The sequence below is a fragment of the Muntiacus reevesi genome, chromosome 17, assembly GCF_963930625.1.
Source record: "Muntiacus reevesi chromosome 17, mMunRee1.1, whole genome shotgun sequence".
Taxonomy (NCBI): Eukaryota; Metazoa; Chordata; class Mammalia; order Artiodactyla; family Cervidae; genus Muntiacus; species Muntiacus reevesi.
The window spans coordinates 38,657,275-38,683,368 of NC_089265.1; the positions used below are offsets into that span (position 1 = coordinate 38,657,275).

The window sequence follows — 26,094 nt, forward strand, 5'->3', positions numbered from 1 at the left end:
GAGAGTTGCAGAAAAACATCTATTTCTGCTTTATTGACTATGCCAAAGCCTTTGACTGTGTGGATCACCACAAACCGTGGAAAATTCTTGAAGAGATGGGAATACCAGACCACCTGACCTGCCTCTTGAGAAACCTGTGTGCAGGTCGGGAAGCAACAGTTAGAATTGGACATGCAACAACAGACTGGCTCCAGATAGGGAAAGGAGTATGTCAAAGCTGTATATTGTCACCCTGCTTTTTTAACTTACATGCAGAGTACATCATGAGAAATGCTGAGCTGGATGAATAACAAGCTGGGATCAAGATTGCTGGGAGAAATATCAATAACCTGAGATATGCAGATGACACCATCCTTATGGCAGAAAGCAAAGAGGAACTAAAGATTCTCTTGAGGAAAGTGAAAGAGGAGAATGAAAAGTTGGCTTAAAGTTCAACGTTCAGAAAAGTAAGATCATGGCATCTGGTCCCATCACTTCATGGCAAATAGATGGGGAAACAATGGAAACAGTGACAGATTTTATATTTGGGGGGCTCCAAAATCACAGCAGATGGTGACTGCAGCCATGAAATTAATAGACGCTTGCTCCTTGGAAGAAAAGTTACGACCAACCTAGACAGCATATTAAAAAGCAGAGACATTACTTTGCCAACAAAGGTTTGTCTAGTCAAGGCTATGGTTTTTCTGGTAATCATGTATAGATGTGAGAGTTGGATATAAAGAAAGCTGAGCACTGAAGAATTGATGCTTTTGAACTATAATGTTGGAGAAGACTCTTGAAAGTCCCTTGGACTGCAAGGTGATCCAACCAGTCCATCCTAAAGGAAATCAGTCCTGAATATTCATTGGAAGGACTGATGTTGAAGCTGAGACTCCAATACTTTGCCACCTGATGCAAAGAACTGACTCATTGGAAAAGACTCTGATGCTGGGAAAGATTGAAGGTGGGAGGAGAAGGGGACGACAGAGGATGAGATGGTTGGATGGCATCACCAACTCAATGGACATGAGTTTGAGTAAAGTTGGGGAGTTGGTGATGGACAGGGAGACCTGGCATGCTGCAGTCCATGGGGTTACAAAGAGGCAGACACGACTGAATGACTGAACTGAACTGAACTGAACTCCATCATATGTAATAGTGTTGCAATTGGCAGTTTTCTTAAGATATCACACACATTATCTCACTTGACTCTCAAGCTAATTTTGAACCTTAAAATGCTGAATGATGTACAATCAAGATCATATAGTGGTTAATGTGGATCTCACTTCAAACCTATGGATGAAAATCTATGTTTTTTTTTTTCTTTTTAGTGAGTAAATCCACAGAAGGAGAGATTCTCTGCCATCTTTGTAACACCTGTTTTTGTTCCCATAACCAAATAAGAGTGACAAGCTCACCTCCTCCTGTAATGTGTATTAGGATCATAATCACTTATATTTGAGTCTCGTTCTATTCATTTGTAAGTTTATTTCACAACCTTTAACCCATTTTATCCTTGAAATAATCACATAAATTAGATAAGGCCAGAAATATTGCTTTTATTTGCACCCAAAAGGAAAACACTCTCCAGGAAATGGTGTTTTTTGAGATTGACAGTGAATTAATGAAAAACCAGAGTCGGAATCCAGGGCTTTAGGGTTTTAGATGTACAGTGGTGATCTGTCACTTGCCAACTTGAATGTGTAGAATTTGATGTATTAGTAACCACTATATAATTAAGGTTAAAAGTGAAAGGGAAAACAAAAGTACAATCTGTTTTTCCATCTGTCTGGCATTTTACAATTCTTCATTGCAAAATAAGATATTGTTGTTTGTTGTTCAGTCACTAGGTCATGTCTGACTCTTTGTGACTCCATGAACTGTAGCCTGCCAGGATCCTCTGTCCACAGAGTTTCTCAGGCAAAAATTCTATAGTGGGTTGCCATTTCTTTCTCCAGGGGATCTTCCCAACCCAGGGATCAAACCCACTTCTCCTACATTGACAGGTGCATTCTTTACCACTGAACCATCAGGGAAGCCCCTTAAATATTAGCCCATACATTTGTGAGAGTCTATCTCTTCCTCCTATCTGAGAATATAATGGCTGTTTTAGTTTGCATAGGACAGAAATCTCTAGAGAAAAACACTAAATGAAAGTGAGGAGAAACACACACACACATCCTACTCTGATTCTAAGTTAAAAATATTAAGGAGATTTGAAGTGCATGGTCAAGTTAATAATTGACATGTTTTCAATGAAGCCAAAATTTTATTTTGACTTACTTCTATTTTGAATATAATAGAGTGTATTGTTAGTATTTAATTAAAAATATATTTCAGATTTTGGTATTTTGTAGTTACACATTCATATTTTTCAAGGTTATGCATTTTTAATTGACTTTATTATACTACTGCTAATGGGAAAATCACCTTAATTTAATGGAAATCAGTAAGGAAGTAGAATCGCTTAATAAATTTGCCTTCCAACAGAAGTTGCAAGGATCTCTGTATATCCTCTCCTACATTCTACATTGCCACATCTGGGAACATTGCTTAGTATGTTTGTAAACTTGCTTGTGTATTTGTAAACATTGCTTATTATATTTTGTAAACTTAATTGGGGACAAATACATATTTTCCCCAAAGTGTACCTCGGAAGTCATTGAGAGATGGTGATACAGTGTTTACTCATCATCATAAGACTTTCACTTTGAGATGCTTTTTCTTATGGTGATGAATTGTCAGCCTTCCAAAAATCTTTTTTTAAATTGATTCTGACCCATTTGTGAACTTGCTTATGATAGTAAAATGGTTTTTCCCAATGAGTGCCTATCTAGTTCTCATAAGGATCTAGTCAAGTCCTAATGAAGATTACCTCTTTACCACTCTGTTTGAAAGAGTTGAGCCAACTGCTTCATTTATGAAATTATTCCATGCAAAGTCATGCACTGTACCAATCTATTAGACCTCTAACTTCTTTTAATAGGAAAAGTAGGCTGAATGCTAATCCTGATCACTAACACTGGCTGCATCTGTGTCTTTTCTCTTGGAACAGCTCAATGGTTATTCGGGACTTAACTCTACGCAGTGCTGCTAGCTTTGGCTCCTTCCACCTGATCCGTCTACTCTACGACGAGTACATGTTCTACTTAGTAGAACATCGTGTTGCTCAGGCAACAGGAGAGACACCCATAGCAGTCATGGGTGAGGTAAGAGAAGCTAAATGAGCTATGACCCACAAGACTTTCTAAAAAGATCTGAATTTTATTTTAATCTAAATATTAATTATCAAAGCGATGGTTTCTAACCAATGAGTCTTGGACTTCAGAGAGCCTGTAGTTATTTCAGGGGGTCCCTAAATTCCTTTGTTCATATTTTATTAGTCAAAAGATTCTAAAATTGTGGATGATATCATGGAGAAGTATAGAATATTTCAATATGCTATAAAAGTCTCTATATAACAAAAAAGCTTGAGAATCACTGGACTTAAAAATCCTTAGTTAGTCAACCATAAAACAGAATCAGATAATGCCATTTGCAGCAACATAGATGGTCCTAGAAATTATCATACCAAGTGAAGTAAATCAGACAAACACAAATATGTGATATTTATATGTGGAATCTAAAGAAAATAGTTACAAATAAGTTTATTTACAAAACAGAAACAGACATACAGACATGGAAAACAAAATTATAGTTACCAAACGGAAAGTAGGGAAGGGATAAATTGGGGAATATAGGATTAACATAATATAAATTGGGCTTCCATGGTGGCTCATACGATAAAGAAGCTGCCTACAGTGCAAGAGACCCGGATTCAATCCTTGGGTCGAGATCTCCAGGAGAAGGGCATGGCAGCCCACTCCAGAGTTCTTGCCTGGAGAATCCCACGGACAGAGGAGCCTGGCGGGCTACGGTCCATGGGGCCGCAAAGAGTCAGACCCGAGTGGGCGACTAACACATAGGTTTAACAGATGTACACTACTGTATATACAGTAGATAAACAAGATTTTGCCATATGGCACAGGGAAATTTATCCAGTGTTTTGTAATAAAATATATTGGAAAAGAACTGAGAAAAAAGTTTGCAGATATATATAAATATATATATATATATATGTATATAGTCAAATCACTTTATTGTATACCTGAAACTACCACAGTATTGTACATCAACTATACTTGAATTAAAAAATAAAAATGTTACTGACTGGAAAATAAGGAAGATTGATGTTTCCAATAAGCCTATGGGCTAGGAACTGAGAGGAAAAAGTTAAATATGTATCTTGTTAACTCTTTATTCAAGAGCCCAGGAAAAGAATGAAGGATAATACCAATGATGATGAAAGTGACAGCTAACATTCTGGGAGCACCTACTATGTGCCAAACATAGTCCTAATTCCCTTATATATATATAATAAAGCATTTAATACATATAACAACGCTTTGAGATAGGTGCTACCTCATACTGTTTTACTGATGAGAATCTGAGGTTCAGGACAGAAGCTAAGGCACAGAGAAATTAAAAGGTTATATATCTAGTGAGCGGTGGAGACCTCTTTTAAGTATTTAGTCTGATTTTCACACCCTTGCTCCTAATCACTAAAGATGTAGAAAAAAAATTCTCTTCTTCATAATTTCTGGATAGTGCCAAGATGTCATTGATATGTTCAACATGTTGTAAAGCTAAAATGTTGAAGTTAATATATACAAGGTTGGTCAATATATTGAGGGATAGATGTACTTGCTTAAATGATTCAGCACTGGCTCACTTTATTGTACTGTACTGGATTTTGACTGAATCCAGATTTTGCTAGATTATACCAGATTAGGCAATGTTACATTTTATCATCCGAAGCAGTCAAGAAGACATATTCACTTTTAAACTATGCATATGTGCTTATTTAAATTAGAAAATGGTAGTTTTATAAATATGATGACAAAGTATAAATTAAAATATATAGTAAAATACCTCAAGGACCTATGTAAGTATTCTAATATAAATAAAATACATGTGAATTTTATTTAGAATGTTGGTTAAAATATTCTTCTTTCCCTCTTTAAAATCCCTTGCTGTTTGCTGATCTACATATATTTGTATGTTTCTTAATGGTGATTGTGCCTAAATGATGCCAATTATGTATATATGAGAATTAAGCAAGATCCATTTTAGCTTTTAAATTACGGGCAGATCCTCATGTGACCAAAGCAGTCTGAACTTTTCTTAGATTTGACTTCCCCTCAGTGCCTCTTTTCTTAGTTCTTCTCTAATTATCTGGTTGCAAAATGCCCGATTGGCAAGTAGATTAAATACTATAAACTTTCTTAACCCAGGGCCCAAAAAGTTCTGAAATAGACATCCTTTTTGGTATATTTAATGCATTTGGCACATACCGCCTATGCTCCAGGACCTCTATAACAGGATGACCAGGATGATGATAATAGGGATTCTCATTAATACCATGTGGCTAATCCTGATATATGGTCTTTGCTTCCCTTGCATCTTTAGGGAATAAAAGCTGTGGCTGTAAGCCAGTGACATGGCATGAAGACTTAACTACTTCCTCATATGCTAGTATAGGAAGTCCTGGCTCACCAGAATTAAAATGGCTTTATATAGTCTGTACTGCCAACAAACGTTCTAAATGGCTTTTTTTTTTTACCTTAGGTAAACAATGTAAATGAATAAGACACTGCCACATGATTCAAAAATATGACACAAAATCTAGATCAGAAAGTGTTCTTCTCTAAGATCACAGATCTAAGCATACCTCTTGATTTCTTTGCTTACTGTCTCCTTACTCAGTTTATAGGAAAACCCTCTGAGTTGTCCATGCTCATCATTATTCAGTCCAGGCCAAGTAAAGCTAATTTTACAGGTTTGATCTCCCTGTAGGATTTATGCCTCATAGAACAATGAGCCATTATAGACTTGTTAGCTATGGTCATATTATCATATCTAAAATTTCTTGATTCTTGGGGAAAGGAATAAGTGAATAAGTATTCACTTATTTAACAAGGAAGGCTGTTTTCCCATGTATCTTTTCATGTGTTACCCTAAGCCTACCCTAGAAGTCAGATTGGAAGTTAAAAGGCTTTCATGTGTCAAGGCTCAACTGTAATCTTAACTCCTTAGATGACTTCCATTTCAAAAGAAAAGGTCCAGAAGTGCCTGTGTATATGTGGGCACGACGCCACAGGCCAAAATCCATGGAAATCCATAAAAATTCACCATTATTCTCAATTGCAGCTAGTGGTTTTCAGTCATCAGTGATAACAACTGCAGTTGTCACTACTTAGTGTGAGTTTATTATACCCTGAATGAAATTAAGCTCTTGATCTACTAATAGTCCTTTCTCAGTAAATGGTACTCCCCCTGTCGATCAGGTTGAATATGTGAGCAACATCTTTACGTATCTTTCTGTTTTGACCTGCGTGTCCAATCAGTTACTAAGTCTGCCCTTTCCCAAACTCCCCATAGTTGTAGGAAGTATCATCTTATGAAAATGCAAACCTGATTGTGTTATACCATCTTAAAACCCTTCAGTGACTTTATCTTCTGCTAGTTAAGAAACAAAAGTCTTTCTATGGTATAAGATCTGGCCTTTCTCTCTGATCAAACTCACCCTGTCTCTTCCAGGTCCTTCTGTTGCAATTACAGTAGTCTTTTCTCTGTTCTTACTCAAGTTTTTCTCATCACTGGACAAGTGTGTAAATGGTTATTTGACCTAGAACTGTCTGCCTGACTCTCTTTGCCCATTCTAACTCCTTCATGTCTTAAATACCAGTTCCTCTAAGAGGTCCAGTTTCCCTCAGACTACATTAGATACTCCTTTTCTCTCTAATTTATACTTTTCGTTTTCATTCTAGAACCTGCAGAATAATAATTGCACAGTGCTTTGTATCATTTGTGTTATTATAGACTTATTGCCTGGAAATAATGGAGGACTTTGAGCCAGAAGAATTGAACTCTGCTTACAGTTCTGTAACTTATGGTAGTATAATCTTGGGCAAATCTTGTTCACTTAGGCTGATTTTCTGACTTATCTCTAAAATTATTGTATTCACTTATTTAACAAGTACTTCTTATGCATCTTTGTTGTTCAGTCGCTCTGTCGTGTTCGACTCTTTGTGATCCCATGGACTGCAGCACGCCAGCCTTCCCTGTCCTTCACTATCTCCCAGAGTTTGCTGGAAATCGGGTCCATTGAGTCAGTGATGCCATCCAACCATTTCATCCTCTGTTGCCCCCTTTTCCTCCTACCTTCTGTCTTTCCCAGCATCAGGGTCTTTTCCAATGAGTCGGCTCTTCATATCAGGTGACCAGAGCATTGGAACTTCAGCTTCAGCATCAGTCCTTCCAATGAATTTTCAGTGTTGATTTCCTTTAGGATGGACTGATTTGATCTTGATGTCCAAGGGACTCTCAAAATTCTTCTCCAGCACCACAGTTTGAAATATCAATTCTTTAGCACTCAGCCTTATTTATGGTCCAACTCTCATATCCATACATGACTACTGGAAAAACCATATCTTTGACTATATAGACCTTTGTCAGAAAAGTGATGTCTCTACTGTCTCAGTTTGCCATAGCTTTTCTTCCAAGGAGCAAGTGTCTTTTAGTTTCATGGCTGTAGTCACCATCTGCAGTGATTTTAGAGCCCAAGAAAATAAAATGTCAGTTTCCATGGTTTCCCCATCTATTTGCCATAAAGTGATGGAACCAGATGACATGATCTTAGTTTTCTGAATGTTGAGTTTCAAACCAGCTTTTTCACTCTCCTGTTTCACTTTCATCAAAAGGCTCTTTAGTTCCTCTTCGCTTTCTGCCATTAGGGTGGTGTCATCAGCATATCTGAGATTATTGATATTTCTTCTGGCAATCTTGATTCCAGCTTGTGCTTCATCCAGCCCAGCATTTCGCATAATGTACTCTGCGTAGAAGTTAAATAAGCAGGGTAACGATATAAAACCTTTATGTCCTCCTTTCCCAATTTTCAACCAGTTTGTCATTCCATGTCTAGTTCTCTTGCTTTTTGACCTGCATACAGGTTTCTCAGGAGGCAGTTAAGGTTGTCTGGTATTCCCATCTCTAAGAATTTTCCACAGTTTGTTATGATCCACACAGTCTTATGCATCTATTCTATAATGTTTAGGATATAGTGATGAACAAGATGAATTTTGACACTGCATCCATGGAACTTAATTTTAGTAGTGGATACATATTTGTTAAATGTTCACATAACTATATAGCTATAAATTCTGAGGAATACTGCAAAGGAAAATTAAAAGGACATAGGAATACTTAGGGCTTCCCTGGTAGCTCAGCTTGTAAAGAATCTGCCTGCAATGTGGGAAACCTGGCTTTGATCACTTGGGTTGGGAAGATCCCCTGGAGAAGGGGAAGGCTACCCACTCCAGTATTCTTGCCTGGAGAATTCCCTGAACTGTACAATCCATGGGGTCGCAAGGAGTCAGACATGAATACTTAATAATATGTTATTACTATTATATTAATAATATATAAGGAATACTTAATAATATTCATTTGTGAGTTAATATTATTTTTAACTCATTTTACAAATGGTGAAATGAGACACAGAGCCATCAAGTCACACAGAGTCACACAGCTACTAGGTTATAAAATCAGGTTCGGAAGCTAAGCACCCTGGCACGATTAACCCTTGCTGATATTCTGCCATGCTTGTTACCTGCTGCTGGATAGAGTGAAGCAAGAATAGTTCAGATATCAGTGATGGGAAAGTGGAAAAATAGTCACAAACTTTACTAGACATTTGTTTCACATTTATAGGTGTTGTATTTGGGACAGATATCAGACAGCTAAGAGGCTTCCCTGGTGGCTCAGCCATAAAAAGTCTGCCTGCAGTGCAGGAGACATGGGTTCAGTCCCTGGATTGGGAAGATCCCCTGGAAAAGGAAATGGCAACCCACTCAAGTATTCTTGCCTTGAAATCCCATGGACAGAGAAGCCTGATAGGCTACAGTCTGTGGAGTCACAAAGAGTCAGACATGGCTTAGTGACTAAAGAGAGAGTCAGCTAAATAGACCCAGACGCAAGGGGAAAGGTTTCCCTTTTAAAGTAGCTTAAGGGACAATGTATCTTTTCATTAATGTGAATTCAATAAATGTTTTTAAATTAACATTATTTACATTATTTGAGCAAGCAGGAGAGACCAATACATCATGTTTTATGTATAAACACTGTATACAAACATACAGTTTTGTTTTTGCATTCCCTGTAGCACAATTTCAGTTGTTGAAATGAAGGCTACCATGTAATGGAACTCCCAAATAAAAGAGCATCACCACTGTGAGTTTTCTTCTAAATATCAGCCTGCTACTACATAACACCAACTAGCAAGTTATTTAAAGTATTTGCACTTCAAAAATGACATTATTATTTTTATTTTTTGTCTGGGTGATAAAAAGGAAACCATTTATTTACTGCTAAAATTTATGCAATTTTTTTAATTTTATTTAAATATAAATATGCCAATAGACTTTCTGGCAGTGATAAAATTTTAAGAGAAGGAATAAAATAAACAAGTTGCATCTGTTTGCACACTTGTTAAATTCTTTTAAAAATCATAAGGTTTTCTGTTCAGCTTTGACACAGAAAAATTGAATGGAAAAATATCCTTTTATTTGGATTTTATGACTATTTGAAGTATATTTGGAAGTTTATGGTATACATGCTTCATTACTTTAAAATATATGTAGTCTTAATATAGTCATTGAATCTACAAATTTGTATTGCTGCATAAAATGATTTTTTGTGACAAACATTTTTATGTTTAATGTATTAAGTATATTTAAATTGTCTTTATCATAATTTAATTATACTTAATAGAATATCTAAGACATCTATCTAATCAACTTTTTAAAATAAAATTAGGAACCAAAACATGCTTTAATTTTTGGTTGTGAATATCAATATTAAAAATGAAATATTTTAGTAATATTTTAGTGAAAAAAATAAGGCACTCTTAAGGATTTACCATTAAAAGAAAACTGTCTTGGCTTCAATAAAACTGATATACTCAGAGGGAAAGGGAAAAAACTGTTTAAAACCTAAAAAGTGGAGAAGAGCAGTAATAATTCACAGGCAAGCTTTTAGGATAAAATTGAGTGAAAAAGTTCCATTTGAGAGAAGTACAACCATTGTAAACAAGCATGAATGCTCAAAGTAAAATCAAATTAATGATAAACAGATTTCAGTGAGCACTATTATTCTAGTGCATCAAGGGAATACACTGAAAATGTACTTGTTGAATAGTAGACTTGTTATAGAATATTTTAAAAGGGATTATATCACAAGTTAAAATCATTTGCAGGAAAAAAGCACATCTTGGAACAGTAGTGACTTATCAAATATAATGAGTACTTGTCCAAAGTTTTATTTATAACAAAGCTTACTTTTTATAAATATTTTTTCTAATTGAGGACTGACCTGGTGACAATTACTGTGCCGAATGCCTTACATTCTTATTTAATATTCACCAAAATCTTGCAAAGGGTCTCTTCGTGTCCCCATTTCACTCATAAGGAAAATACAGGTTGAAAGTCACCCAATATCAGAACTAGTCAGTGGTAGAGCTGACTGTAGAAAGTCGCTCAGTCTCACTCCAAATAGCCAAATGAGTTCAATCCACATTTTAGTTTTTCACTGCATAAATTGTTTATAGATAGTTTCAAAACAGGGACTAATTTATTTGTGTCTGTACTTTACTACTCCCCCCAAATGCATGCACACCCACAGTCATACACAAACTAGATGCCTGGCATGAAAGCTTTCATTATGTTGTTCCAGGGCAAGGCTTCTTTCCGCTGCTTTGCAGGTTGCATCTTGATAGTCCTACCACCCTTCCCCTTATCCACTTTTTGCTAGTTAGCAAACTAAATAGAGTATTAGTCTAAGCAAATTGCAACTGGAAAGCTTAATCTGCCAGAAAACAACAACAACAACAAATTATACCCTTCAGTTCCTCTGTACCCACCCACAGACTAGACCTAAATCAAAATTATGTCTTTAGAATTTGCAGTTTGCTTTTAGCTGTAAATCTGCTCCTCTACATTAGCACAATTCTAACAACTTGAAAATAAATGATAAAAGTGACCCCCTGGAAAACCTTTCTCCTACACTTCATCCTCCAAGTTTCTAAGAATTATCTCTGTAGACATTTTCCATTTTTTTCCCTCTTTCCTGGTTTATCATTCTGCTCCTTACTCTCCTCACATTTGAGAAAAGCATCTATTGACTCGGCACCTCAGAGCTGCAACCTTGTCCCTCTGGGATGGATCCCTGCGCATTAGCTTCCTCTACTTGGTTTCCTTCGTGGCTTGCTCTGGGCTCTAACCTCTCCTCACATCCTCTTCAGGGAATGGAGTTTTGCTTAGAGATCTGGTTTAAACACAATCCAGCAATAGGTGCCCCCAAAATACTCATTCAAGATTGTTGTTGTCCTTCAAGCACTAATTCACATCCAACTCTTTGCAGCCCCATGGACGGCAGCATGCCAGGCTTCCCTGTCCTTTACCATCTCCTGGCATTTGCTGAAACTCATGTCCATTGAGTCAGTGATGCCATCCAACCATCTCACCCTGTGTCATCCCCTTCTCCTCCTGCCCTCAATCTTTCCAAGCCACAGGCCTTTTCCAGTGAGTCAGCTCTTTGCATCAGGTGGCCAGGGTATTAAAGCTTCAGCATCAATCCTTCATTCGTGGGGAAGTGACAGTTGCTCAGTTATGTCTGACTCTTTGCAACTCCATGGACTATATAGTCCATGGAATTTTTTAGGCCTGAATACTGGAGTGGGTAGCCTTTCCCTTTTCCAGGGGATCTTCCCAACGCAGGAATCGAACCCACGTCTCCTGCATCGCAGGCGATTCTTTACCAGCTGAGCCACAAGGGAAGCCCTCATTCATGGTAGGAAGTAGAAAAAATGATAGAAAGACAGAATACCAGCTAACAGAATGTCTCATTTCATTTCATGATGAACATACTGGATTTCCCTATCAGGAAAATAAAGTTCCTAGACTAGCTCCTAGAGGGGTAAGCGCTCCCTCTCCCCAGAATATGCCTTCAGTATTTCAGAGAGCCTCTGTATGAAGTTGGGTTTTCATGAGTGCTTACAACTAGAGCTTGGTTTTCCCAGAGAGTTTGGAAGTGGGCAAAGAGAAGAAAATCAAAATCCAAGATTTCTGGACATTTTTCAAGAACTAAAATGGTCCGTGTAGACAATAAGAAGGGAAACTCAGCACACTGGCCTCTTCAACACCGTCCACCACTGGCCTCTTCGCTTAGAAACAGTTCGCTGGTAGCCCCGGCCTTGGAGTCAGCTAGGTGCGGAAGGCTCCCTGGCATAGATTAAGCATGGCAGCGCCCCCTGCTGGCCTCCTTGCCACACTGTCTTCCTGTACCCAACCCATGTGTCTGGCCCTGCCGTTGTCTTCCTGATATTTTTGCTCGCAGACACAGGTGAAGATGGTGGTCGCTGGTCGTCCATGGAAAGAAACAGTCCTTGTTTGGGATGGGTAAGCTCCTCAGTTCACAGGAATGGTTTTCTGCTTTTCACCATCACTGTACTAAAATATACGTTCATATAAGTATGAGAGACTTTCAGTATGTATATGGGCCAGGTGTGATAATCCTACAAGTACTTCAAATCTGATTCACTCTACTGGTAAAAGTCTTGTTACAAAGAGAACATGTTTCTACACTCTCATCACCCTTGTCTCCCCAGTTAATAATTTTCAAAGGGGAAGTGGCATAATCAAAAAAAGAAGTGCTCCCCTGACATAATAAATTAATACTATGGTTTTCTGATAGATAGTGAAGGTGGCCTCAGTGGGAGCCTGTCTGTAGTTAAAAACACTGAGGTTCTTTCTTTTCAGCCTATAGTTTTATTTGCATAAAGGTTATACTGCCCGGCCCCACCCAAACATTGGCAGGGCCTATGGTACCCTGCATCTGAATATTCTAAAAGTTATGAATCAAACTAGAAATAAAACCTGTTCTATCCATCTAGGTTGAAAAAATATACTTTGATAATAACTTGGAAGACTGGATTTAAATTGTAAATTCTTAGGCTCCTCCTAGTTCCGTACCAGAATACGGTGACACAGACAGTGCTGAGCCGCGGCCCAGCCTCTGTCCCCTGGGCCTCGCCTCCTCTCAGGTATCACTCCTGCCTACACTGTGAAGAGTCAGGGCTCCTGCTTGTGGGGCACCTCGGTCCAGTGTTCAGGTTTTGTCTTGTCTTTTGCAAATAGCTGCCGCTTGTCCTACCCCAGCCCCCACACCAGCTCTCCCTTCTTTCCTCCGAAAGGTGGACCTGTACAGGCCTGAAAGGGGACTTCGGGGTTTCAGGCAGGAAATTCTGGGATCTCAGATAACAGAAGTGTGGCCTAGGGGTAGGAGTAAAACACAGGCTTCCGGAGGGCACACCACGTGACCCAGCGGGCCCCTCACTCTGGGGGGAGAGCCGCGGCACACTCAGGTGACCCAGCGGGCTCCTCGCTCCGTGGGGAGGGCCGCGGCACAGCCACGTGACCCAGCGGGCCCCTTGCTCTGTAGGGAGGGCCGCGGCACAGCCACGTGACCCAGCGGGCTCCTCGCTCTGGGGGGAGGGCCGCGGCACAGCCACGTGACCCAGCGGGCTCCTCGCTCTGGGGGGAGGGCCGCGGCACAGCCACGTGACCCAGCGGGCTCCTCGCTCTGGGGGGAGGGCCGCGGCACAGCCACGTGACCCAGCGGGCTCCTCGTTCTGCGCGGAAGGCCGCGGCACACTCACGTGACCCAGCGGGCTCCTCGCTCTGGGGGGAGGGCCGCGGCACACCCACGTGACCCAGCGGGCTCCTCGCTCCGTGGGGAGGGCCGCGGCACAGCCACGTGACCCAGCGGGCTCCTCGCTCTGTTGCGAGGGCCACAGCCATTGGGAAGCCGAGACAGGGCTCTCTGTGATGTGGGGCTCAGGACAGAGGCCCCTCTTGGTGTGACCTAGTGGGAGCATTAAATGTTCCTGTTTTTGAAATTACTTTTCTCCTCAAAAGCAACTAAGGCCTGTATTCCTTCTTCTTCACTACCTGCTTACTCACTCATGAGTGCTTCTTAGAGGTTTTTTTCTTGAAATGTAATTGCTCGGCAGTATTAATTTCAGATGGAGGGAATAGTGATTCACTCTTTTTATAGATTTTACTCCCCATTTAAAGTTGTTACAAACTAATGCCTTTATTTCCCTCTGCTGTAAGTATATTATTGTGAAAGTGTTAATGGCTCAGTCATGTACAAGTCTTTACAACCCCATGAATTGTAGCCTACCAGGCTCTTCTGTCCACAGAATCCTCCAGGCAAGAATATTGGAGTGGGTTGCCATTTCCTTTTCAAGGAGATTTTCCCCACCCAGGGGTCGAACCCAGGTCTCCTGCATTGCAGGCAGATTCTTTACTGTCTGAGCTACTATGCTGCTTATCTATTTTATACATAATAGTTTGTTTAACTTATTAGAGATTTTGAAACCGTGTAAAGGCAGATAAATTACTGTATTCCTAGGGTGCGGAAGGGAAAAAGTCCTGAGAAGTCAGAATCATGATGAAAATAAGCTACCTGGGTATAGAGTAGCCAATAGCACAAGCTGCCAGGATAGCCAGCTAGTCTGAAAGGGTAGAACCAACAGTGAATGTTTGGCAGAATTTGCCTTGGCGTGAAGCAGACTATCAGAAATCTTACCCATCTTTGCAGGCTTCAGTAAAGCTATTTGGAAATACATAGAAAAGTCTACTTCTAGAGTGAAAAAACGGCCAAGGAACACACAGTTTTGCCAAATGGAACATTAACATACCTTGCAAATTTTCCCTGGCTGCCCAGATGATGTGGTCATGATTACTGATGAATCCTCCCTCCCCAGGATGGGGTGAACTCTTCCAGCATCCCAACGAGTGAGGTCTTTGTCTCAGGCTTTGAACACCTTCCTTGTATCCCTAGTCTCTGTGTTGAGGGCTCCTGTGGAACCTCCCCAGTTTGCTGTCTGGGCCCCCTGGTATCCTCCGCGTTGTTTCAGTTTCCAGCTATCACAGTATACAGCTTGCCTCCCTCACTGTGGAAAGTTCACTGCTGCTGGATCTGGCGTGTAGTGGTCTCTGGAGTAGGTCTGGGGGCTGCGTTCCCCTGTGCCGAGCCTGGTTCCTCTCTTGGTGATGTACTGTGATGAACTACTTCTCAGCTGTGTGGCCACAAGTCAGGGTCGTACTCAGGGTCGCTCCCAAGGATGCTGCCCGTCATAGGACTAGCTGTGCTGACGAGTCTCCCGCTTATATTTCCTGGCCATTACTACTCGTCGTAAACTTGTGGTCTGACAGACACCCGCTGGCTGCCTTGACCACACATTTTTCAGCCTGCTTTTGTCTAGGAGCATGCTCATTATTATGACCCCTTGTTAGACCTGGAGGAAACAGTTAAGAGGTCTATGTTCCTAAAAATAACAGATATGCTTTCTCTGCATCCCATTCAGTTTCTGCTTTAGAATGTCCCCTATTTATCTATCTGGCTGACAGTTTTAATTCCTGTGTACATCCAAGGCCATATGCTTTCTACCCCAGAGAACATGTTAAATCACTTAATTTATATTCTCTTCTCCTTGTATGAAACATACATTCTGTCTCTCTGACCTTCTCCCCCTTTCCATCTCTCCCTCCTGATCCCTAACTCCCTCCCTTCCTAAACTGATGGTCAGAATATCTGATCTCAATATTGCATACTCAATGCTATATATAGGAAATATGGTGGTCTAATATAGTATTAGACCACCATATTTCCTATACAATGCTAAACAGATTAATGTGTTTTTAGTAGCTGTAAGATTAACTCTAAGCTCCTTACCTTGCCAAATTCATAAACTTTTTCTTTGTGAGGCAGTGATACTTAAGTAGGGTTGTGAGGAAAAGGCTCTCTGAGGAAGTGACGTAGAGAAGGTGATATTTGACATCCTTATATTTGAGAGGAAACCAACCACCTACTAAACCATGACAGTAGTCTAAAAATTGTTAAGATGTCACCTCAGTGAATCGCAGTCCCTTCTAGTCCCCTGTGCAGCAAGGGAAATTAGAAAGCAGTAACAGTTTTCCTGATTTCTGAAGCCATAAGTTTACGCTGATCTCTGGACCTTCTTGCCAACCTCCATTTTTCCATCTGTATCGTGTCTCTCCTCCTCTTCTCCTTCTGGTTTGGGCTGGCCTCTTTTAGGTCCTTGTGGTCTCACTCCCCTCTGGGATTCTGTCTTCCTTATGCCCACCCTCAGTCTTCACTGCCTCTCTTCCCTTCCTGCTACTTTGACCCACTGCTCACTCCAATTCCCCCTGCAGTTGACTTCCCTTTCTAATAACCCTATACTTTTAAAACCTTCCTGCAGGTTTCCCAGGCTGCCTCCGTTTTTGGTTAAACCAACTGTCCTTTCCAATATAAGCAACTTTTGATATTCACCTTTAGAAAGAAGAGTATTTCCAGACTAACCTGACTAGAACTGACTGGTAGAGTGTCTAGCACATAGTAAACTTTCAGTAAATATTTTTTGAATCCTGAGTGAATGAACTGGTTGTCCTAATCTTAGTCTATCTGTAAGATTAAAGTGACTTTTTCCCTTAATATGTGTATATTGTTTCCTCATCCATAAAATGCATATAAAAGCCTTTACCTTCCACTATATAGATATTAAAATCTCTTACTCACAAGATTTTTATTTTAAATCTACCCTGGGATTAACTTTGTTATTAATCCCAGAGACGCCTAGAGGCACTGGCAGTGTCTCAGAGATTATTATTATTGGCACGTTGTCCCCCACAGTACGTGGTCACAAGCCTGCAGCATTGAGTGTGCAAATATTTATTTACTAATGATCATAACAATCACAGAGATTTCAGTTGTTTGGGTTTTTATTTTTATCATCCTGAGTAATCAGATGTGTGTGCGTGCATGCTAAGTCGTCGCTTTGGTCGTGTCTGACTCTTTGTGACTCTATGAACTCTAGCCTGCCAAGCTCCTTTGTCCACGGGTTGGACATGTGGGTTGCCATGCTCTCCTCCAGGGGACCTTCCCAACCCGGGGATCAACCCCCCCCCCCCCACCCCACCCCCCCATGCCTCTTATGTCTCCTGCATTGGCAGGTGGGCTCTATACCACTAGCGCCACCTGGGAACCTAAGTCTCCTGCACTGCAGACAGATTCTTCACTGTCTGAGCCACCAGGGAAGCCCAATAACCAGATACCTTCATTCAAATTAAGCAGAAATTTTCAAGAAAAATATTTATATTAAGTTGTCATATTTTCAGTTAAGTAGCAACTAAAAAGCAGTGTTTATTTTGAAGAAAAATTTTCAGATGTGTCCAGAGTTTGGTTTTAGCCACTTTGCATGGTATTATTGATCACCAGTAGCAGGAATAATTTAGTTTCAAAAAATTTTTCAAGATTTATCAAAAACAAATGGTGTGTTCACTTTTTATAAGTATAGAAGTATGTTTAGATTCATCAGCGCCAACTTGTTTCCAGTATGGGGTCTTAAGTGTTGTTAAGTACTCATGTACAAGAAATAAAACTCTAGTTCTGTGTGTCAAATAGAAATAACGTATTGCCCTTTCAGCTTTGAGCATTCTCTATTTATAGTCCTAAAATATTTAAATAATACCAAAAATAGGTAAAGAAAATCCTGTTGTGATTTTTAGCTTATATTCTCTAGTTCAAGAAATACTATACAATTTAAACTGTGGTGTTTATTTAGACTAGCATAAGGTTCTGAGCCATATGAACAGGAACAACTTTAAAACAACAGTTCACTATTTATGATTTTGTATTTGCTGCCCAAGGGATATAACTGTAAGGCGATAGGGCAGTCTTTCAAACAAACATGCTGAGAGTTATGCATCCAGGAGGGCTTGTCCCTTTCAAAGCAGTCACCTAGGGAGGCTACATGTTTGTTCCAGTAATACCCTCATGGCTTAAAATGTTGTGGAATGCCGTTTTTTAAAACTGCTTCTGAACCTGCTAAGAAATAATAAAGAGCAAGATGACACATTATTTTGGATATCCTGAATTGTGGTAGAGATGCATTTGACTTTGATGAGTAATCAAAAATCATCTTAGATCAAACACAGTGAAGAAAATGCAGAGTATTTGAGGTGATTGTTTGATGTAAAGACAACAAGATGGCCTTTCTTGAATGATACATAAACTAACTCTTGACATTGATTATCAAAGAGGAATTCCGGAATCTTAAAACTTGGAATAAATGTAGAGGCTCCTAAGGTAGCTACTGTGAAGAACAATACATCTCTAGGTAAAAAATAATATGTGTGTATGTTTGCAAAATAAGATTAGTTTTATTACTTTGTAGACATACTTTGTAGGTGAAAAAAATACTACTATCATGGAACTTTTTATAAGCAAACTTCCAAATGTAAGTAGAATTTCTCTCTTACCCTTTCTAAGCTTTTTAAGAAATCTGAATTTCTAATAATGACTTATTCTGAATCTTCAGCATTCAAAAAGTAATGTTTACCATTTGAAAAGCAGGTGCTATGAGATTTCACTTCACCTTTTTCTGATTAGCTTCGTTACCTCTGCTCTTCAATTTTTTATTCAGTGTATCCATCTTTGTTCACCCTGAGAATCTCAAAGTGTATTTTTTTCGCTGTAAAAATATCATTAAGCTTTTGAACCAAGGTAGAAAATAAAGTCTAAGCTGAATATTATTAATTGTTCCATATTGTTTTAAGCCCTTTTTTGTTGCATTAGTAACAATCAGATGCCTTTCTTTTTTAATTTGGGACCCTGTATCTTAGTAAATAAAAAGATCAAATTATAAGAAGTTCCAAAGGTTTTGTAAAAATTAATACTCTCAGTGTTGGGACTCCTATTGTTTTTCACTTCTACTAATAAAAACTCAAAAAGCAGAGTTCATCAAGTGGCTGGACCATATTTCTGTAATTTAGACCCCTGGTGAACTCTTGGAGTTAACGGGGGTGGAGCTGATGCATCCTGCTTCATCAGAGCATTTCCAAATTTATTCTGCCACATCATCTTGATCCAGGTCAGCCAGGCCCCTATTTCTTCACTGCTGAGTTCAACAAATAAAAAGCAAAGTGGAGGCAGAGAAAATTGTTATCCTTTTGTGACGAGGCTAAGACAGCTAAATTGTGACACAATTTAAACTGTTCAAATTCGACAGATTTGATTGGAAAATTAGGTGACCCATGTAGTTAAAGATCAAAATGGTCACGAGTTTACAGTTTTAAAAAGTTATAGTGTGGTGTTTTTACTACAGTCTCTTAGAATATTATTTTATTTCACCTGGTAGTAACTGTTGCACAAATGACTATTATTTTGCAGTTTGGTGATTTAAATGCTGTGTCTCCTGGAAATCTGGATAAAGGTAAGAACTGAAAATAATGTACATTTTTAAGGACTTTTTTTGAGTAAGAAGTTCTCAGAGGAAAATGTAGTATATGTACATATATAAAGTATATATACACATACATTTCCATTTTGTGGAAATGGCATGGAATCCTTGATGAATGTGACAGTTGTGTCTTTTGAAATGCTTCACTATTTCTCCAGTTCTATCCTTTCTTTATGTTATGTATATTTAGTGCAAGAATTGAATTTAAATGCAGTTTAAACTCTTCTTGACTTTTTGCCTGCAGTTGATTATAAGTAACAAGAAATTCTTTCTGGCCTTCACTGAAGTCCTGGAGAAAAGTGATAAAATTGGGTCAAATATTTTTATTCAAGGCCCACTCGGCAAGAAAAAGATTCCTCAACCTACCCAAGTCACTAATTCATACTTTTCAGTAGAAAGGGAACTCAGAAATAGCAATGAAGTTTGCTATAAAAGCACAATCAGTATTGGGGGAGTAACATATATACTTCTTGAACTTTCATATTAGTGTTCCCATCCTAATATGACAACCCAATATATAATTCTGAAGAAACAACCTATGATATCAGAGTAAAAGAAGCAGGGCTCAAGGGAAAATGAGGTTGGAATAGAACACACACACAAACACTCCTGAAAAAAAATTCTAACTCAGATTTTATCTTAATATAAAATTTCTAATAAGTAAGCACTGCAGAAAGTGTACACCTTTGTTAACACACACGCACACACACACACAAAGTGAAGACATCTTGAGGTTTAAAGAATTGAGTTTTGGAGTCAAAGTGTACAAAGACTGGGAAGAACTATACCGTTAGACCTTCCAGGACAGAGCCAGTGGGGAAACTGAGGCATGAGGAAGGATGTAGGAAATCTCCACACAAGGTGCTGTGCTGTCCTCTGCGGCATTCTGTACCAGGGTCCTCAGTGTTCAGCTTCCGAACCTTCTTGGTGGTGGAAGACAGTCATGTGCCGGGAAAGTCCTATGTGAATCAATATCATTCCCACATTAAACTCCTGTCACTATTTATCAACCATGTACACCTCAATTCCCGTGTTAACATTATGCATAATAGCTCATTAGTAGCAAAACAGGAAAAGTAGAAAATGATAGCCCCTATAAAATAGCTGCAAATATATATTATTTAGGATTAACTGAAGAAACATCAGAAAAGTAAATCAATGATGAGGGCAGTTTGTCTTTTCAGAGCAGGAAAAGTAGCTGTTGAAACCCAAGTCCAACATAAGACAACCCTGATGATGCACTGATAAAACCTCCTAGTTCAGATTCAGGGATTTCGTCCCAGGGTGCCTGGAGGTGTCCTAGGAATGTTGCCTCTGGGCCAGACACTGACTGGCAGCCAGTCTTCTTTGTCAAGTGTTGAACCAAAGTCTTCAATAGTAGCACCTAGTTTTCGTTCTTTTGTTCCAAATTCCCATAACTTCAAGTAGGTTCCTAGGAAATATCTTGCATTTTATAGAAGTCTTTCTATAAAGACTTGAATTTTATCTTTGGTCTTTATAAAAGCTTAAAATGTCTGTGGGAACTAGAGAAAGGGCTTGCTTTTATGCTTCTGTGTAGCCTGTCCGAAAGAGCCCTGTCGCTCATGAGTGGACCTGAAGCAGGGTGGCCTCAAACACTAGAGTTTGTTCTGCCCTTCGCCCCACTGCCTTTTTCAGGACATCCCACTCTCTCTCCACTTGCCTGCCGTCTTGAAATGATTTTTTTTTCTTTTACTTCTGCCTCTTTTATTATTTTGGCACCGTTTTCTAGTCACAGAAAAGTTGGTGGAGATGGAGCCAAGAAGCAGTGTGACTTAACCTCTTCTTCCTGGGTGGCGCTGCTGGTCCCATTCACTCCCAATTGGATGCTTCTTGAGACATAATCACACTAGCATATTCAGAACCTAAGGCTTGAATGTGAAATCTTTTAAGAAGTTTTTGTGGGTTTTTTGACATAAAATGAGAATTTAATTTTTTCCAGATAATGGAAGTAATAGTAGCTCTGTAGAAAGATTTCAAATAATACAGAGAATTAGAAAGTATAGAAAGTGAAAACTTCGTAGTCAAAAGCCTAAGAGACTTCTGAATTTAAACATTAAGAATTTAGTGAGAGGATCCTTCCAGACCTATTGTTGTTTGTTTATATATATATATATATATATATATATATATAAATATATATATATAAAAACAAACAAACAACATATATATATATATGTATATGTATATATATATATATATATATATATATATATATAAAACCACAAAGGTATCATGAAAGTCAAAGTGTTAGTTGCTCAGTCATGTCCAACTCTTTGGGACCCCATGGACTATAGCCCACCAGGCTCCTCTGTCCATGGGGTTCTCCAGGCAAGAACACTGGAGTGGGTAGCCATTCCCTTCTCCAGGGGATCTCCCCAACCCAGGGATCAAACCTGGGTCTCCTGCACTGCAGGCTAATTCTTTACCATCCGAGCCACCAGATCCTCTTATTGAAGCAAATGTCTATGGAATGTAGTCCTCTCCTGCAGCCCTCCAGACCTTTGGATATGTTCTGACAAACTGCAATGTTATCATCAAGTCCATTTTCCAGAGGCAAAAGGTAACTGGATAAAGTAGGTGAGCCAGGATATCTTGCCTCGTCTAAGAGAACTTCTCTGTATATTGTTTAATGCAGTACAGATATTATTTCTAGTCGATATACCTAATATCAACCTTTTTAATCACCCAGCATTTCCAGAAATTCTCCTGGCAGCCACACACTGTTCAACCTGCACAACCACATATGGAGGCTCTGTTATTCCTCATCATTTCTCTCTGGAGCCATCTTTGCACCAGTTGGTAGGAAAAGGAGAAAAGTCAAGGAGCCCATTTATGTTGAGAGCTATATTAGCAGAACTTCTGCAGGTGTGCCCCCAAAGGGTAAAACTAGCCTCAACACCCCTTAGAAAGAGTCCAGCTGACTTTTTCAGTTACTAGTTACACACTCATTGTATGTAACAAGCCATAGAATGTAATGGAGATCTGATTCTGTTAATACAAGTCACCATAAAAAGTAAAAATATCTAAGAGTAAATACAGATTTATTTATAAGTGAGGTTTTGGTGTAATTATATGTGGGGTTTTTTGTGGGGGATGGGTAAACAATAAAACATATTGAAGATGAAGTAAAAAGAGTTTTTTTTTTTTCTGGCTGCACTTCACAGCTTGTGGGATCTTAGTTCCCCAACCATGGATCAAACCCAGGTCCCCAGCAGTGAAAGTGCAGAGTCTTAACCACTGTACCATCAGTGAATTTACAATAAAAAGATTTCTGAAGCGGAAATATATCCCTAGCTATTTAAAAATTAGCGCTCATGAAGAGGCATTCTCTCCACTCCTCTGAGGAGAATCTTACACAGTAGTAAAGCTGTGTGTGACCATTTTCCCTCTCTGCTGTGCTTTTGAATTTTAATAGCACATGCTGGGAAAAATTAAATAGTATTCCATTATAACAATAACAATAACAATGTTTTAGTTAATATAGAATGTATTAAAATTTGGAGGTAATAGTGACTACTTAATACACCTAATTTCCAGAAATGAATACCAGCTATTAACAGAGACTATCAGTGTTGCTAGGAAGGAAATTCATTGTGCTTTTTTAATCTGATACTGTGCTTCAGTCTTCATAATTTTTTGTAAGGAAAGTTAAGGATCTAATTAATATTGTGATCGACAACATTCATGTGCACAGAAGGTGTGTACACAGCCCCTGCTTATATACACTGTAGTTATTTTGTGAATCACCTATCTGTATTAACATCAGCACAGATAAAATTTATATCTAGTGTAGGTCTTCAGAGGAAACTAATTTTTTCTTTCTTCCTTTTTTGTTAAGTTAGCATTTTTCAGCTCGGTACATTCCCTGCAAACCAGCATAGTGTACCAAAGTGCCTACTTTAAAATGACACAAGTTATGCTACTATTTAATGTAAAACTTTAGAAAACTCCAAAGGTCTTCTTAGAAGAACTATTAAAGGTACGAGCCACAAACAGGTCAAGAATAAACTACCTTTGCTGTGTTTGAAAGAATAGGGCGCTGACACAGGTAGAATCCATTGAAAGGAAAACCCACAAGCTTTGTCCTCCAAGAAGGGCTAAGGAGTTGCTTTCCTAATGTACTGTATTAAAGTGTTTCTAAAGCATGTGTGGATTGCTCTTTTCCAGTTTGTCTTCTAGTACTTGTCTTGGTATTATTTGTTTGTGCAGATGAAGGCAGTGAAGTGGAAAGTGAAATGGATGAGGAATTAGATGACTCTTCAGAACCTCAAGCCAAAAGAGAGAAAACAGAGCTGAACCAGGCGTTTCCGGTGGGTTGCATGCAGCCCGTTCTCGAGAGTGGCGTGCAGCCAAGCCTCCTGAATCCAATTCACAGCGAGCACATCGTCACGAGCACTCAGACTATCAGACAGTGCAGCGCTACAGGAAATACCTACACTGCAGTCTAAAGGATATTAAAGTGTATTTTTCCAGCTAACATTAACCCTGTTGATATTGGGCTTAAGTTGAAATTTTAATAAGCCTGAAGGTCGACTGTTGTCAAATACTATCTGTGCTGAACATTATCTTTTCGGAGTTGTGAAATGGAATGGGTGTATGTATTTTGCCAGGTCTTTTTTTTTAACATAAACAAAATTATTTGCCTCTTAATAATGAGTTTTTCCCCTTAGTTTTGGGTGTCAAGAAGGATTTTTACAACACTTAATGTCAGTGTTTTTGTTTTCTTATAATTAAAAAGTAATTTACATTTTTGTAGCTTAAAATATTTTATTGTTGATTGTTAGTCTTGGTATATGATTTCATGTGTAAGTTTTTAATTAGATGCACTTCTGTGAAATATCAAAAGAAATTATTTTCTTTGATTTACACTGGAGGCATGCACATTTGGCAGCAGATGCATCAAATTTGCTTTTGAAAGGTGCTTTTCATTGGACAGAACCACAAGACACTATTTTGATAACATTTTGGAGTACGGAGAGAGAATACAAAGCATTTTTATTATAGTGCTAGAGGGTTGGGAAGGTCATCTATTTTTCTCTAAAGAAAAATTGAGCTGTGCATTTATCAGTTCAGAGTAAATGACAGAATTGCAAGAGATTATGCTAATAAGTACATAATTTGTGTACATAATTATTAAACCATGTTAATGCAAGCTTCCGTTAAACATTGAATTTTAACTGTTATTTGCATACCAATTCCTCTGTTTAAAGACTACTGATTCTGTATTTGGGACCACTGCACAGATGCATTCTGCTGTTGAGTGGGGCTGTTATAGTTAGATACTGAAGCTGAAAAAAATGACTTGACTTCTTTTTTTTTTTTTTAAGTGTACACGCTACTTATGCTGAGCTGGACATACAGGAAACCATTCCATTTGGATGACTTTCTTTTATTCCAGGTCTTTTTCCTAATAGTAGTTCAATATGCTGCTATTGTAAAAGAAAATTTATAGAATGCAAGGAATGTAGCAACCTGCATATCGTTATTTCCTTCAAAAATATTTCCTGGTTTCTAAAGTACGTGGATTTAAATTTTAAACAGAACCTGAAGGCAGTGTAACTGGCACACCACACTGCTGCTTATCTCCAATTCTGTAGGATTTGGATAGGTGGCTGGGTGGACCAGTGCCATTGAAGAATGTACATCAGGGATCATCGTACCTCGGCTATTACATGGTGCCTTAAAACAGAACTGAAGCTAAGGTTTAGTAAGGCTTATTTTGTTCATGTGAATTCCTTTTCAATCCATTTGACAAGGTGTGCCTTGTCGTTTTCAGATTGCCGAAGTGAGGACAGGTAACATGTTCTTCAAAGGAAATTTAGGGAAAGCTAAGCAAAACAGACAAAATTCACTTCCCCTCTTTGAGTGACCATGAATTTATTTTTGTTCCTTGAGCTGAAGATTACTTGATTACAAATCACATTGCTTAAAGATTAAGGATCAGATTGCTGTTGTGGAATAGCAGGCTAGTTTTAATTACCAACTTTGTTACATAAAATCATATATGCTTTAGACCATTCTTACCTAGTTATAATTTAAGAGAATTAACAAAATAAGCAGGTACTTATTGAAGTGCATCTTTTCAGTCTAAATGTTTCTCTGTGTGTCTCGGTGTCTGTGTGCCCATGTGCACAGGGGTGTCCGTGGGCAGGAGCCAGCTACCAAGTCAGAAGGTGAGATCCTAGAGAGGATACACCCATCCCTATTTTAATTTATGTGAGGAGCGAGGTTCTTTTAAGCACTCAAATTATTAACAAAAAGAACAGGCACATCCATTTATTTAAATAGTTCTAAAAAAGCTAATTAGCAAAAGTAAATAGTATACAAATACACAGAGCCAAAATAAGGGAAAGCACAAAATGATGTACAGATTATTAATGAGGCCTATGTTAAACTCAAGAGGTTTATCTCCTCAGTTTTATTAGGGTGGGGGTGGGGGGTGGGAAGGAGAGGGTGAGCCAATCTAATCTGTTAAACTGAAAATACCAAATGGCTTATTGGGTAACACTAGTACATTTCAGCTACTGCTACCCGATTGCCTTAGACTACTCAAATAACTAAGATCAATAAAGCTTCTTAAGTTTAAATGATTTAGATATAATTTTTTAATTGATTCAAATTTTGTATCA

General features: G+C 38.7%; 1 protein-coding gene across 2 annotated transcripts in view; it reads left to right on the forward strand.

Annotated features, from left to right (window-relative positions):
• Positions 1–25,863, forward strand: part of RFX3 (regulatory factor X3) — a 300,103-nt gene extending 274,240 nt beyond the window's left edge. For both annotated transcript variants that reach the window (XM_065907896.1, XM_065907898.1), the window contains 3 exons: positions 3,035–3,188; positions 19,375–19,417; positions 23,675–25,863. In XM_065907896.1, coding sequence (XP_065763968.1) covers positions 3,035–3,188; positions 19,375–19,417; positions 23,675–23,913 — 436 coding nt within the window. In that variant the 3' untranslated portion in view covers positions 23,914–25,863. The remainder of the gene's footprint in view (positions 1–3,034; positions 3,189–19,374; positions 19,418–23,674) is intronic.
• The last annotated feature ends 231 nt before the right edge of the window (positions 25,864–26,094 follow it).